The sequence below is a fragment of the Salvelinus namaycush genome, chromosome 3, assembly GCF_016432855.1.
Source record: "Salvelinus namaycush isolate Seneca chromosome 3, SaNama_1.0, whole genome shotgun sequence".
NCBI lineage: Eukaryota > Metazoa > Chordata > Actinopteri > Salmoniformes > Salmonidae > Salvelinus > Salvelinus namaycush.
The window spans coordinates 877791-893623 of NC_052309.1; the positions used below are offsets into that span (position 1 = coordinate 877791).

Consider the following 15833-nt stretch of genomic DNA (forward strand, 5'->3'; position numbering starts at 1 on the left):
CTATATACAGGGGGTACCGGTGTCCAGGTAATTGAGGTAATATGTACATGTTGGTAGAGTTATTAAAGTGACTATGCATAGATAATAACAGAGAGTAGCAGCAGTGTTCCAGAGGAGGAGGGGGGGGGGGGCAATGCAAATAGTCTGGGTAGCCATTTGATTAGCTGTTCAGGAGTCTTATGGCTTGGGGGTAGAAGCTATTTAGGAGCCTCTTGGACCTAGACTTGGCGCTCCGGTACCGCTTGCCGTGCGGTAGCAGAGAGAACAGTCTATGACTAGGGTGGCTGGAGTCTTTGACAATTTTTTGGGCCTTCCTCTGACACCGCCTGGTATAGAGGTCCAGGAAGCCTGGACCCGGTGATGTACTGGGCCGTACGCACTACCCTCTGTAGTGCCTTGCGGTCGGAGGCCGAGCAGTTGCCATACCAGGCAGTAATGCAACCCGTCAGGATGCTCTCGATGGTGCAGCTGTAAAACATTTTGAGGATCTGAGGACCCATGCCAAATCTTTTCAGTCTCCTGAGGGGGATTAGGTTTTGTCATGCCCTCTTCACGACTGTATTGGTCTGCTTGGACCATGTTAGTTTGATGGTGATGTGGACGCCAAGGAACATGAAGCTCTCAACCTGCTCCACTACAGTCCCGTCGATGAGAATGGGGGCGTACTCGGTCCTCCTTTTTCTGTAGTCCACAATCATCTCCTTTGTCTTGATCACGTTGAGGGAGAGGTTGTTGTCCTTGCACCACATGGTCAAGTCTCTGACCTCCCTATAGGCTGTCTCATCGTTGTCGGTTTTCAGGCCTACTACCACTGTTGTGTCATCGGCAAACTTAATGATGGTGTTGGAGTCGTGCCTGGCCGTGCAGTCATGAGTGAACAGGGAGTACAGGAGGGGACTGAGCACGGACCCCGTGTTGAGGATCAGCGTGGCAGATGTGTTGTTACCTACCCTTATCACCTGGGGGCGGACCGTCAGGAAGTCCAAGATCCAGTTGCAGAGGGTGGTGTTTAGTACCAGGGTCCATAGCTTAGTGATGAGCTTTGAGGGCACTATGGTGTTGAGCTGAGCTGTAGTCAATGAATAGCATTCTCACATAGGTGTTCCTTTTGTCCAGGTGTGAAAGGGCAGTGTGGAGTGCAATTGAGATTGCATCATCTGTGGATATGTTGGTGCGGTATGCAAATTGGAGTGGGTCTAGGGTTTCTAGGATAGTGGTGTTGATGTGAGCCATTACCAGCCTTTCAAAGCATTCCATGGCTACAGACGTGAGTGCTACGGGTCGGTAGTCATTTAGGCAGGTTACCTTAGTGTTCTTGGGCACATGGCCTATGGTGGTCTCTGGCTGCGGAGAGCGTGATCACATAGTCGTCCGGAACAGCTGGTGCTCTCATGCGTGTTTCAGTGTTACTTGCCTCGAAGCTAGCGTAGAAGTGATTTAGCCCCTCTGGTAGGATTGTGTCACTGAGCAGCTCTCGGCTGTGCTTCCCTTTGTAGTCTGTAATAGTTTGCAGGCCCTGCCACATCTGACGAGCGTCGGAGCCGGTGTAATACGATTCGATCTTAGTCCTGTATTGACGCTTTGCCTGTTTGATGGTTCGTCAGAGGACATAGTGGGATTTCTTATTAACTTCCATGTTAGAGTCCCGCTCCTTGAAAGCGGCAGCTCTACCCTTTAGCTCAGTGTAAATGTTGCCTGTAATCCATGGCTTCTGGTTGGGGTATGTACGTACAGTCACTGTGGGTACGACATCCTCGATGCACTTATTGATAAAGCCAGTGACTGATGTGATGTACTCCTCAATGCCATCGGAAGAATCCCGGAACATATTCCAGTCTGTGCTAGCAAAACAATCCTGTAGTTTAGCATCTGCTTCATCTGACCACTTTTTTTTATAACCCGAGTCACTGGTGCTTCCTGCTTTAATTTTTGCTTGTAAGCAGGAGGATAGAATTACGGTCATATTTGCCAAATGGAGGGTGAGGGAGAGCTTTGTGTGTGGAGTAAAGGTGGTCTAGAATTGTTTCCCTCTGGTTGCACATTTAACATGCTGATAGAACTGTTTTAAGTTTCCCTGCATTAAAGTCCCCGGCATCTAGGAGCACAGCCTCTGGATGAGAGTTTTCCTGTTTGCTTATGGCGGTATACAGCTCATTGAGTGCGGTTTTAGTGCCAGCATCGGTCTGTGGTGGTATGTAGACAGCTACAAAAAATACAGATGAAAACTCTAGGTAGATAATGTGGTCTACAGCTTATCATGAGATACTCTACCTCAGGCGAGCAAAATCTAGAGACTTCCTTAGATATCATGCACCAGCTGTTGTTTATATAAATGCATAGGCCCCCGGCCCATGTCTTAACAGAGGTTGCTATTCTGTCCTGCTGATAGAAAGTATAACCCACCAGCTGTATGTTCTTAATGTTGTCATTCAGCCACGACTCGGTGAAACATAAGATATTACAGTTTTTAATGTCCCGTTGGTAGGATAAACGTGCTTTCAGTTCGTCCCATTTATTTTCCAGCGATTGAATGTCAGCTAGCAGGACGGAGTGCAGGTTAGCCACTTGTCGCCTGATCCTCACAAGGCACCTTGATCTCTTTCTGCAAAATCTCAGTTTCCTTCTCCAGCGAATAACGGGGATCTGGGCCTGGTCGGGTGTCTGTAATATATCCCTCCTGTCCGACTCACTGAAGAAGAACTCTTCGTCGAGTTTGAGGTGAGCCATCGCAGTTCTGATGTCCAGAAGCTATTTTCGGTCATAAGAGATGGTAGCAGCAACATTATGTACAAAACAAGTTACAAACAACGCGAAAAACAAACATAATAGCATGGTTGGTTAAGAGTCGATTACATATAACATATTACATATAGTAGTGTGAACGCTGCGTGTAACACATCCGGTGTCAGGATAAATAAAAAGCAAGTTCTGCTAACTTTCTTTAATTATGTTTAATTACCGCAAACAATGAATGGCAAATGCAATTTTCATATATACGGGTTCGCTGCATCACCACGCAGGGTAAACAGGGAACTGCAGGAAGTACGTAAACAGCTGTTCTTATACCGTGATGACGTAGTTTCAACGTGTCTGTTGGCCTATCACAGTAGAGGCTGGGCGCGGTTTAGACTTTGCCCCCGCCTTTGCTGGCCCTCGGATTTGTCCATGCCCCTTGGCGCGTTCCTTTTGTCCACATCTGGTTGCTGGGTAGATTACATCCGTCTTGTGTCTGTCGATTCTACACTGAAACAGTTCATAATATGGTATTGTCCAGTATTCTAACCTCCTGGTTGGCCTAGAGAGATGCACCCCTCCCCTCTCCAGACTGTCCACAGCTTTTATGGCCTGTGTTGGTCAGTCCTTACACCTACACACACACCCCCCTCTGTATTGTTTGTGTGTGTGTGTAACAAAACAATATTCATCTTCAAACAATATGCTAACAGGCTATAGTGCATAAACATAAATCCTAACAGTAGCACATTTCGTATAGTAACAAATAACATTTGGTAACACATTACATACAGTATAGTAACATATTACATATAGTAACATATTACACATAGTAGCACATTACATATAGTAACACATTTTTCCCGGTTTTCCTGTTTCTAACTTGTGATTAAAAGCTGTTCAATGGAGTGCCTATCATACTTACTTTCCCTTCCTCTGCCCCTTACAATGATTGTATTGATCACAAATCAGTCCATCCCCACCACCATGATAATCAGATCCATTGCGCACCCTGCAGATTTTCTGGTAGTGATGATAAAAACAAGGAAATAAATAATCTGACATTGTCTTTTTAAAGAGCATCCACTGACAATTGATTAATTCAAAAATGAGACTCTTCAGTCCATTAATTCATTCGAACAGACTCACATTAATTTATACAAGTGAATGTAACTGTGACATTTAGTTAATGTGGCGTTCCATAGCGTGGCTAATTCAGTCATCCAAATCTCGTATTCTCTTTTCACATTGTTCCCAAGACTGCAATGCACCTGTGTTTTAGGGGTTGCAGCAGTGTGTAGGAGGGAGATTCCTAGATGTGAGAAAGTGCAGGAGGGCATGAGATGAAGGAATGTGTAGTATCGGTGGAGAAAGTTGTGTGTGTAAACTGTTGGTTGCCCATGGGGCTGGAGATTGGAGGTGTCTGGTGAGACAAAGGCAGGTTGAGGTCAGTGATTAACGTTAGTACAGAAAGTGTCATATGCTGAAGAAGTCTAGAGAGCGGTAGAGGAAGATGTGTACATGATGAGGTTTCTGTGAGTAGGCAGAGACCAATAAAGAGGGATGAGAATAATATGTGTTTCAGTGAGGTGGGTTTCTTGGCATTTATAGCCATGGTTGTGAACTGTACTGCAGAAATGGAACACAAGTCACAGAAAATAGAGGTTGTGGTGGCAGCTGCAGAGAAGTACTTGGGATTGCGAGGTTTTACTGCAGAAGACTTGCAGGGATGTTGAGTGGTAGTGTTCTGTCCTACAAGACCGTTTGCCTGGAGTAGAATTAGATAAGGTTAAATAGTGGAATGGGGTGGTGTTTTTTTTTAGTGAGGGCTAATAGTTGCCAGGGTAATTTTCCTTTTCCCCCAATTTTGTATTACCTGAGGTTAATGTAGGTAGGCTGTGACTGAACTCAAACTCCAGTACAGTAGATGACGGTGTATGCACCTAAAAGTTGGATGCGGTCAGCCAACCCACTCTCAAAGAAGAAGAATAAGCAACACTGCATTTCCTATGTTTTGAGCAACACTGAAGAAGAGCTCCGCAGAGTGCGCAGAGAAGGTAAGCTACTGTATGTTTATTCTCTATACAATAGGGGCAGAGTAGGATGCTAGATAACCCTATGTGAGTTATTTAGCTTTCTACAGCATCAAAACAATAAATTAGGCTATTCTAAGATGATTGACACATTGTCATCCTGAAGTAAATCACGTATCAACTGTTTAATTAGCTGGCGCTGGTTATAACACTTGTAAACTGTTTCATCCAAAGACGAGCAACTACTATACATAGATCGCTAGCATGGAACATGTCTAACAGCTGCCAGTTCAGTGCCTTGATGTCATGGGCTAAATTGTTGAACTAGCTAACTGCTCTGCTGGTGGTGGCTAGCTAAGTTCGCGTCTTTGTTACAACGTTAGCAAGACCAATCGACATTCTGATGTTAAGTTAGTTAGCTTGCAATATTCCCTTGCCATATCCTCAAATGTAAGACGCATTTGATCAAATGCATGTAACTAACGTTAATGTTGGAACAATATCATGGATACAACCAGAACTACTATTTGATACAGTTTACAGTTAGTTAGCTTGTAAACACAAGATTAACTGAACATCTAGCAATGTGTGTACTATGAGCTCCTTTGTCTGCCTCTCTGTGTAGTTCCAGGCCTCTTCATTGTTGACTTCCCTCATTACTATGTGAAGCGACTAGGGCCTCCTAATGCTAGGCCCCTGCTATGCTGTGCCAGCTATTCACTGTGTTGTTACTCGTGTGTCAGTGTTGCCAAAGTCACACACACATTCCCTTATCCCTTATCTCTGGCACTGTGAATAAGGTCACAGCTGAATCAACTGTCAGAGGACGTTTAACCAGTGACCACCAACCCCCCAAGACTACGACGACGACAACAACAACAACACATAATTGGTAAGAAAAGAGCATTGCCACTGCTTCCCCTGCCTGCATTGACGACTGCATCTCCCTAACTTATCTGGTAGGCATGGTGAACATGTGTTAATCATGTGGATTGTATTTATTATTTTTAGCCCCTTTTTCTCCCCAATTTCGTGATATCCAATTGGTAGTTACAGTCTTGTCCCATCTCTGCAACTCCCGTATGGGAGAGGCGAACGTCAAGAGCCATGCGTCCTCCAAAACACGATGCTGGCAAGCCGTACTGCTTCTTGACACACTGCTCGCTTAACCCGGAAGCTAGCCACACCAATGCATCGGAGGAAACACCGTACAACTGGCGACCATGTCAGCATGCATGCGCCCGGCCCGCCACAGGAGTCGCTAGAGAGCGATGGGACAAGGACATCCCGGCCGGCCAAACCCTGCCCTATCCCGGGCGACGCTGGGCCAATTGTGCGCCGCTTCATGGGTCTCCCGGTTGCAGTTGGATCGAACCCGGGTCTGTAGTGACGTCTCAAGCACAGCGATGCAGGGCATTAGACCGCTGCGCCACTCGGGAGGTCTCTCATGTGGACTTGAAGTGGATTGAACTTGATATCATAAGGCACAGAAGCTACGTATAATTGTCATATTTATTGTAGTAGGCTGCTCCTGTTACTGAAGTGACACTGATCTGAAAAATCTCAGGTGTTTATGTAGAGCTTATTCTATAGATCTAGCCTAACCTGTGTTGTGGACTGATGTTCTGCTGGTCATAACTAGGCTACGTGTCAACAAGACATTGGATGGAGTATCTCTGTATCAAATGCTGTTGTTCTGTTTAGGCTCTCTTCTCCTAAATGTAGAGATGTGTTTGAATTGGGTTTTACTTGTCACTAGGATATTAACGCGTTATATAATATACCCAATCTTTTGTTTACACCATGAAGACGGTGTAGTCTTAGGCTACATGCAGAATAATATAGTCTTACTTGCAGAATAATAATGAACAAAATCTTTTGGCCCGCAGCAGAATAGAGTAGTAGACCCACCCACATTAGCCTAAGTGCTCTTCTGCCTCTTCCAAGAAAACCTTGCACAATCTTGGCACATGATACATTTTCAGGCAGCAATAACAAAGGGTACTGATTTGTGTGGCCAGATGTTCATTTCATGGACCCTTCTTGATGTTTTAATGAATGTAGCTTTAGCAAATAGTTGAGTTCATTACATAGTCATAATAAGTCAAAGAAATTGGCTAATTATGATGGTTTGGGTTGTCACTATGCCTACTACTATGCCTAAACCCTACCATATTAAGTTTATACAGGCATGAGCCGAGGATTCATCAGAAAATATATATACGCTGTCTGCTATTTTGTATCTGATATGATATGTTGTGCTGGGTTTGCACTAATTTCTGCACTTCTGCTCCTATTAAAGGGATAGTTTGAGATTTTGGCAATTAAGCAATTTTGTCTACTTGCACTGTCACGGACCCAATTATAAACCGGGTGGTTCGAGCTCTGAATGCTGATTGGCTTAAAGCCATGATATATTCAGACCGTATAACACGTGTGTGATATGACAAAACATCTTGACTGTTCTAATTATGTTGGTAACCAGTTTATAATAGCAATAAAGCACCTTGGGGCATAAGAGCAGCACTTAGCAATGGTATATTGACCATATACCACACCCCCTCGTGTTTTATTGCTTAAATAGAACGCAAATGCCATCTAGAATGTAAAGAGATTCCTTGCTAGCGGGCAGACTCGGGGCATGTGGTTACCATGACGATGAATATAATCAAACAGCTCTGTCAAACAGCGATCGCTAGCGAGCTACATTGTCAAAACAGCAATTATTACATTTGTTTATTTTCAGTTATCTGCATTTATGCCCATTGCAAGCATAGTATTGTAAGTATCATAACAATGTTAGCTATTATACAGAGAGAGAAATGTTTCAAGGTGGTGGCATTATTTGTACACTTATTATGGGCTAATTTACGTTAGCTAGCTAGCTAAAGTTCTACTGTTCTATGGTTTTGCTTTCTAACTTGGCTAATGTTATGTAAAGTGTTTTTCTGTGTTGTTGTTATTAAATGTTAGGTTTACCTTGTTATTGTTTGGAGTTAAGAAATATTTCCTTTCTCTATTTTCAGTTTCAGAAAAAAAAGCAGGACCCTCTCTTATGGATTTATTGGGCTACTGTTTATGCTAGCTGTCAAACTTTACTCCAGAACACCGTGAGGACAGAATAGTCAGAGGAGCATGCTGGCTGATCCCATAGACTTTCAGTCATTACACTCACGCTAGTTGGCAATTGCTCCATTAACACTAATTACCTTCAACTTCATTCAAACTGCATGCAGAGACATACAAATGACATCCATGAGTTCATCTGACTGGGTAAATGGAAACAATTGATTAGTTGTCAAAATCTCCAACTATCCCTTAAGATTATATTGTCATGGACATTTGGACATCTGTTTTACAAAAGCACTACTTCTGTATCTATCTATCTGCACATACTGTATCTAGGCTATGTGGCTCTCATGTAAGCTACCCCACCCACTCAATAGTGAGTCCGTTTTGAATGTGTGGGTCTTGTTTTGGTGTTCTGTCTTTGGCAGAGACTGGCAAAGAGTGTGTCTGAGTGACAGGACCAAGCTGTCTGCAGAAAAGATGGAGGACTCTGTGAAGGCGGAGAGTGCCGCCGATGGAGGAGGCCTGGTGAATGCAGAGAAAGAGCCAGAAGACACTCTCAGGTATAGAAATCTGGGATGGTCTAACTTCACTTCAGTGCTATTTCTGAAAATGGATGGGGGCTGGGCAGTTTCTGGAAGTGAGAGGTCTCCTCTCTCATGTGTATGTTTGAGTGCCAGGGTGTGGGCAGGGTATGTTTCAGTTCTGTCAGATTTGGTCTGTCTCTTTTATTTCTGAGGAGAGTTGAAAACACTATGGGCTCATTTCCCAGACATAGATTAAACCTTCTCCTGGAGTAAAAAGCATGCTCAATGGAGAATAGGCTATATTGAAAGTTTTTATTTTTATTTTTTTACAGAACTAGGATTAATCTGAGTTTGGGAAGCCAGCCCTATGGGTCATGTAGTTAGTGTGTGCCTCTAGTTTCCCATGCGGTGTCAGCCAGTGTGCCCTCCCCACAGCCCCACAGACCTTTCTGAACTGCTGGCTGCAGGGACCAAAGAGGTTCACGAGAAGGCGGAGAACACCCAGTTTGTCAAGGACTTCCTCAGGGGGCGCATCCGCAAGGAGCTTTTCAAGGTCAGTCTGGAGAATAGAGCAGCAACTTAAGTCTTTTCTGAGACTTAGTACTGCTGCATTCACTGTCTTGAACATTATGCATAATCTGATTTATCCACAGCAGTCAGTTAAGGGTGTAGGCTTTTTGATCTAACTTTGACATCTTCACTTTGCAAACACTTTGAAAGATAATACTGTCAAGAATCGTGATGGGTCTTTCAGCACCACTGGTAATGAACATCCACTGTACTGAACAACAATATCCAGTAAGGCTTTAAAGAACATGAAGTGCTTTGACATCCTCACTTTGTGAGACTTTGCCAGGATACAGAGGGGATGTATCTTGAAAACGTGAATGTTGACACACACACAGTATTTGAGGGACTGTCAAACATGGATAAATGAAAAATATTTGCACCTAAAATGTTTGTTTTGGGGTAAAATTGTGCATCTCTCTCCCCCTCAGCTGGGCGATGTGGCCCTCTACTACACCTACGAGGCCATGGAGGAGGAGATTGAGAGGAACAAGGATCATCCTGACTTCTCCCCGCTCTACTTCCCAGAGCTGAATAGACGTGACGCCCTGTCCCGCGACCTGGACTACTTCTATGGTGAGGACTGGCGGGAGCGGATCAGCTGCTCGCCAGCCACGCAACGCTACGTGGAACGCATCCACCAGGTGAGTAACCCAGAGGTTAGAGAGCTGGACCGGTAACCAGAAGGTCGCTGGTCAGTCCCAGGCCGGACGATGAAAAAAGTGGGGGCTGAATTGGCTACTGGAGGGCTGCTGGTTTCAGATTCACATTACCACCATCCACTACCATTGTGCCTTTATGCAAGGCACTTCAGACCTAACACTACTCCATGGGTGCTCGACTGTGACTCCTTGTGCTGCTTCAATCCTCTGGTGTGTGTGTGTGGAGTCCAGGGGAGGTTGACAATACCAGAAGCCAGTGAAGTTGTATTTGTATTTAGGTGGGTCAGGAAGAGCCGGTCTTGCTGGTGGCCCATGCCTACACCCGTTACATGGGCGACCTGTCCGGGGGCCAGGTGCTGAAGAAGGTGGCCCAGCGGGCGCTGAAGCTGCCATCGACGGGCGAGGGCGTCTACTTCTACCAGTTTGACGGCATCCACAGCGCCAAGGCCTTCAAGCAGCTGTACCGGAGCCGGATGAATGAGCTGGAGCTGGACATGGCCACCAAGGACAGGCTGGTGGCGGAGGCCGTGCTGGCCTTTCAGTTCAACATGGAGGTGAGGAAGGGGAAGGAAGGGAAGAGAGAGATAGAGCTGGGGTTGATTCAAGAGTGAGACTGCTGCACCTGCTGGTGTGGTGGGTCTTCCAGTAAACGGAGACTGCTGCACCTACTGGTGTGGTGGGTCTTCCAGTAAACGGAGACTGCTGCACCTGCTGGTGTGGTGGGTCTTCCAGTAAACGGAGACTGCTGCACCTACTGGTGTGGTGGGTCTTCCAGTAAAAGGAGACTGCTGTACCTGCTGGTGTGGTGGGTCTCCCAGTAAATGGTGGGTCTTCTAATAATTCCTTCTAGGTGATGGCTGGAAATATTGCCATCTCATATCTGTGGGTCCTTGAGTGGCGCAGCGGTCTATGGCACTGCATCGCAGTGTTAGAGGCGTCACTACATATCCGGGTTCGATCTCGGGCTGTATCACAACCGGTCGTGATCGTGAGTCCCATAGGGCGGTGCACAATTGGCCCAGCGTCGTCCGGGTTAGGGCAGGGTTTGGCCGGGGTAGACCGTCATTGTAAATAAGAATTTGTTATTGCCTGACTTGCCTAGTGAAATAAAAATAGACGTTTCGTTTTCAGAGGAAGCCAGGCCACGTTAATTTAGTGTCAAAGGTAGGCCACAGTAGTTTAGTTTCAGAGGTAGGACCCATGAGTTTGGTTTCAGAGGTAGACCGCGGTAGTTTGGTTTCAGAGGTAGGACCCATGAGTTTGGTTTCAGAGGTAGGACCCATGAGTTTGCTTTCAGAGGTAGGACCCATGAGTTTGCTTTCAGAGGTAGGACCCATTAGTTTGGTTTCAGAGGTAGGACCCATTAGTTTGGTTTCAGAGGTAGGCCGTGGTAGTTTGGTTTCAGAGGTAGGACCCATTAGTTTGGTTTCAGAGGTAGGACCCATTAGTTTGGTTTCAGAGGTAGGCCCGCGGTAGCTTGGTTTCAGAGGTAGGCTGTGGTAGTTTAGTTGCATTTCTCAGTATTGTATCATTTCTTTAATCATTTAATCTCAGTAACCAGCCACTGTATTGATCCTGTCTTTGGAGATTAGAGTCTTGTGCCCAGGGAAAATTAGGGTCTTTGGCCAACAGCAGATGGTTGGATTTGTGCTTATCACTGTAACCACTCTGCCAACTGGTTCTGAGAGCGTAGTCAGACAATGTGCCATCGCTCATATTTCAATTTCGAGTGCTCAGATATGATCATTAATTCACTTCCTCACATCTGGCTTCTGATTACATTACATGAATGTCAGATGTTGAACTTGATCATATTCTTATTACGGTTCTACATCGGTTCTGCATTTCTTTGATCAGTGGCACCTCCTTAAGTGAAATATCACTCCTTTCACTCGCCCAGCGACCCAGTCACAACGTGAAACTGTTTGTGCTAAACTCTGGGTCAACACAATTCAGCTTACTGTTTCAGTTCAGAGATTGTGTTCATCAGGACACACAATATCAAACTGTTCCAAAGTGTTGTGAAAAAGAAAAATGAGCTTTCCTTATTGGACCTTTTCAGATGGTACCTCCCTGTTTGACATTTTGTTCTGTTTTGTGTTGAGTGAACATGAACCAGTTGTGTAATCCCCTGTGTTTTGTGTGTTTGGTGTCAGGTATTTGATGAGCTAGAGGAGATGGGTAAGGATATCCAGGAGGAGGTCATGGACGCGGGCATGCCTGTTCACGGGGCCCATGGGACCGGAGGAGACATCAACAAATGCCCCTACTACGCCGCACAAATGGGTACGCTGACACACAACTCCTGTAGGCTCTGTCTGGAAACAAAGTGATTTGATCCAGAAAACCATCTGAAAGAAAGAGTTGTTGTGCCATGTTAGCAATACGTGGGCATTTAGAACCACAATACCCTTACCACACTGTCTGGCTGGCTTGGATATTTGCTTTTCACATTGTCCTTTTCCAGCATGGCTCCAGCAACTACAGTGCAGTGCAGTACTGCTTGGCCTGGCTTAGTGGTGTTAAAAATGGTATAAGAGTGTTTCACATGGTAATGTGGGAGGTTTGCTGACCGTGTTCTTTGTCCTCTGTCTATCTCAGCGGCCAGTGGGGGCTCGGCGTACGTCGGTCAGCTGGCCATGGCCGTCCTCAGACACCCCACAGGCCAGGTCCTATTCGCCGCTTGGGTCGCCGCCCTCGCCGGATTGGCTGCGTGGTACTTCATGTGATCCAGTCGTTGGCTGTCCTGCAGGAAAGGAGGAGGGAAAAACAGGGAGGGAATACAAGAAGAATTGTTTTCTGAACGTTTGGATGAGAACCCATCTGTACCCAGACCTTGTAACCTTCCCCCCTCCTCCTCTCTAATTTTCTCTCTACTACCTCCCTCTCACTCTCCCTCCATCCTGTATCCTCCCAGAATGGTTGGTCATATTTGTAGCTCTTAGAATCAGTTTAGAGCCATTTTTTTCAAATTCAAACCTGTTATAGGATTTATTTCTTCTTGAGTTGACATGAGATAACAATTGATCTTACTTGATTAGATTATAGTGTGATTTGTTGTCAGGTTGAAGTCTCTTTAATAATCCCAAACAATTGTATTATGGAGTGATGCAGTAGAGTTGGAGGGAAAAAACAGCTACCCTGCTATGACAAAAAAGCCTTTGTGGATTTTGACACTTTTAGGTTGCCATGGGGATTTGAAGGACTATATTCTGCTGTCCCCTGGGTGGCCCCACAATCAGTCCATCAAACCAAAATGTAATCTTGAAAATATTAGAGCAGTGAGCCTTTGCTTGAAGTGGACTGAATTAGGTGCCGGTACTCTTTTTTTTAATTTTTTAATTTTAGTCATTTAGCAGACGCTCTTATCCAGAGCGACTTACAGTAGAGTGCATACATTTTATTACATATTACATTTTACATACTGAGACAAGGATATCCCTACCGGCCAAACCCTCCCTAACCCGGACGACGCTATGCCAATTGTGCGTCGCCCCACGGTCGCCCCCCTCTTTATTTAGGTGGTGGAACTGAACAAGTAGAACATTTGAGGTGCTGGCACTCTGTAGCGGTGAGCATCAGCCCAACTCAAACACTACTGAGCCAGAAACAGTCAAAGTAACACGTTCTATGCATATGTTAATATGCAGATCTGGCAAAGTGTAGGAGTATTTCTGCAGGGCAGACTACTATCTCTTTGCGTGAGTAGGTTGAGCGACATATTTTTAAGTTTGTATTAATGGTTATGGGGGTGATACTCTCTTGGAAGTAGTCCCAAGATTCGGTTACGGACAACACAGGCTAACTGACAGCAAGAGCACACTTTGTAGAAAGGTCTAGACGTTAAAATGTTGCCAACGGTTGTCACACATCACAATGTATTATTTTTCTCTTCTCTCCAAATGAATGCAGGCAGAACATTCCAACCTCCTGTGAAAAGCACACAGACAGTGAGTGAGTGACAGGGTGGACACTTTAGTTCTTGTTTTAGGATGGACGAGCAATATTACTATTAATCATTTCTGAAGTGTATTTTTTGGTTTTTGTTTTATGCTATATTGAAATGTTGGACTTATTTAGTGCTGTCCAGTCCCTTGTCCTTTGCTTTGCACTCAGGCAGTCTAGAGAGGAGCAGAGTGTCTGAAAACGGACACATCCGTCCTGGAAACGTGTTGATTTTCAGTATTGTTCTAGGCCTATGGACACCAGGTAGAGGCAGCGAATGTAATGGTCTGGGAGATAGCGTTGGACAGGTTAGATTGGTGAAGACAAGGTACCTCATCAGTCTGAATGGATAACATTTAAGACTTGAAAGCTATGCACCAACCTGGTGAGGTTGAGCCATCGTTGTTTGGTTGTGGAGAAGGAGAACAATGTGTTGTGCAGGTGACCATAGGTTTGTATCTGAGGAATTATAAGGGCAATACAGTATTTAGCAGATCTTATTCAGGATTCACACTGACATCAACATTACATTCCTTGATTTGTTTGTAGTTTTAACATTGAAGACAGCAGTTTGTGTTGTATTCTATGCTTTCGCTTGAAGATGGAGAAGTTGTTAAAGGTCAGAATGCTGAATACCAAAGGTCAAGTTGCTGACATCACAGTTCATTATAAACAGGTTCTATGCTGTGTGTTCAGGTCTGTGGTTCTCTCCATCTCTGGTGTATTTGGTAGTCCTTGAATTCTTTGCAGGAGTTAGATGACGTATTATGTGTTCAGTAGCCCTCCATCTGAGGTATTAACAAAACGGGGATTGTCTGGATTAGTCCAATAAGAAATATTAGATTTCCGTGGTAAAACATTTTGCCCTAATGAACATGACCCAGGTGTCATTATGGCTGTCCAGACCAGTCCAGAGCCTCATTAGTCATGTACGTGTTGGGTCTCAGGTTAATTAAATTATATACATAAGAAACATTGCAAGACGTGTCATATTCTAGTTCAATGTAAATGCATTTTAGTATTTGTTTTCAGGGGATGGAACTGTTGCAGTATTTAGAACATTTTGAAGGAGTTCTGGAATGACCAGACCTGGGTTGTGTTCATTAGGCACAAGACTGAAACAGGGAGGGACTAACTGGACTTGTCCAATTAAACTCTTCTGAAAAGTGTGCCCTAATGAACACGACCCATAATCTCAGGTGTTGAGGTGTGAGTGTTGTTGGCAATGGAAGCCTAGGGATCTCAGTGAGTGCTTGACAGGCACACATTGCGTGACTATTTCTTGCCTTGTCTGCTGTAACAGAAAGCAAACAGTAACCTTATTATCGAACCCATTAGTCTTGTACAGTAAGTACACTGCAATCTAACTCAAGCTTTATCAGTGACTGACGATTTACTACAAATGTCACTGGTCTCATTTTGTGAAAGAAGAAAATCACAGGAATACATTGTCTAGTAAAATAAATGATTGCATTTCCTGTATACTTTTGTCGTTATTTGATGTGTTGAGATATTTGCCGTTTGAATACTTCATCTTTCATTCCTTGTGTCCCTAAGATACACATATCCAACTACTAACAGTTCTGTGCTTAGTAATGTCACTTGCAATTAAGCTCTGTTATTACTTGAAGGACAGACATCTGAAGTATTAGACCAGGGTCATTCTCCAGTAGTTTAGTATTTCTACTCTGTGTTCACATCTGGCAGCAATAAGACATTAACAATCCATTTAGATTTCACTTTAATTATAGATGTTATTTATTTCTCTAACATGACACATTGGTACAGTTGCAATATCAACAGCTGTGTATTTACAAATATAACGAGGCAGAATGGAGGTACATGAAAGTGTGCTGCTTTGAGTGAATTCTCAGATTCATCAATAGAGAAGGGGTTGACGGGGAGCAGAGCAGATGTCCAGCCACATCTGATCCAACTGGTTGAGTCATGCCTATCCTGGATGACTGGGTTCTTAGACCCAAATGCATCTCCACACACATTACACCCCTTTTTTTTTTATGTAACAGAAAAGTATATCAGCCAGACAACTTCCTCTTTATCTCACCGTAGCTGTTTGACAGTACTAATGCTGTTACTAGGTTGGTACAACTCGTTGCAGTGGCTAGCTAGATAGGAAGCATAGAGATCAGACGAAGCAGAGTTCACTTTACAGAACAAACTTACTACACATTTAAAAAATCAGGAGGATTTCAACCAAAACAAAGTTCCTTATTGCAGCAGAGGCCTTTTAAATAAAATAATGATTTTCTATGCTTTAGTATTTTTATACACTAAGT

At 44.4% G+C, this 15833-nt stretch overlaps 1 protein-coding gene across 2 annotated transcripts; it reads left to right on the forward strand.

Annotated features, from left to right (window-relative positions):
- Nucleotides 1-4672: 4672 nt before the first annotated feature.
- Nucleotides 4673-15018, forward strand: LOC120044830 (heme oxygenase 2-like). Of its 2 annotated transcripts, XM_038989501.1 has the most exons (8): nucleotides 4673-4790; nucleotides 5567-5658; nucleotides 8264-8398; nucleotides 8798-8915; nucleotides 9361-9573; nucleotides 9870-10145; nucleotides 11748-11877; nucleotides 12193-15018. In XM_038989501.1, exons 3-8 carry the CDS (start codon nucleotides 8316-8318, stop codon nucleotides 12318-12320), a joined length of 948 nt encoding a protein of 315 aa, XP_038845429.1. In that variant the 5' UTR covers nucleotides 4673-4790; nucleotides 5567-5658; nucleotides 8264-8315; the 3' UTR covers nucleotides 12321-15018. The 2 variants fall into 2 exon arrangements, with proteins under 2 accessions (XP_038845429.1, XP_038845430.1); XM_038989502.1 differs by lacking the exon at nucleotides 5567-5658 and having other exon boundaries at nucleotides 4725-4790.
- The last annotated feature ends 815 nt before the right edge of the window (nucleotides 15019-15833 follow it).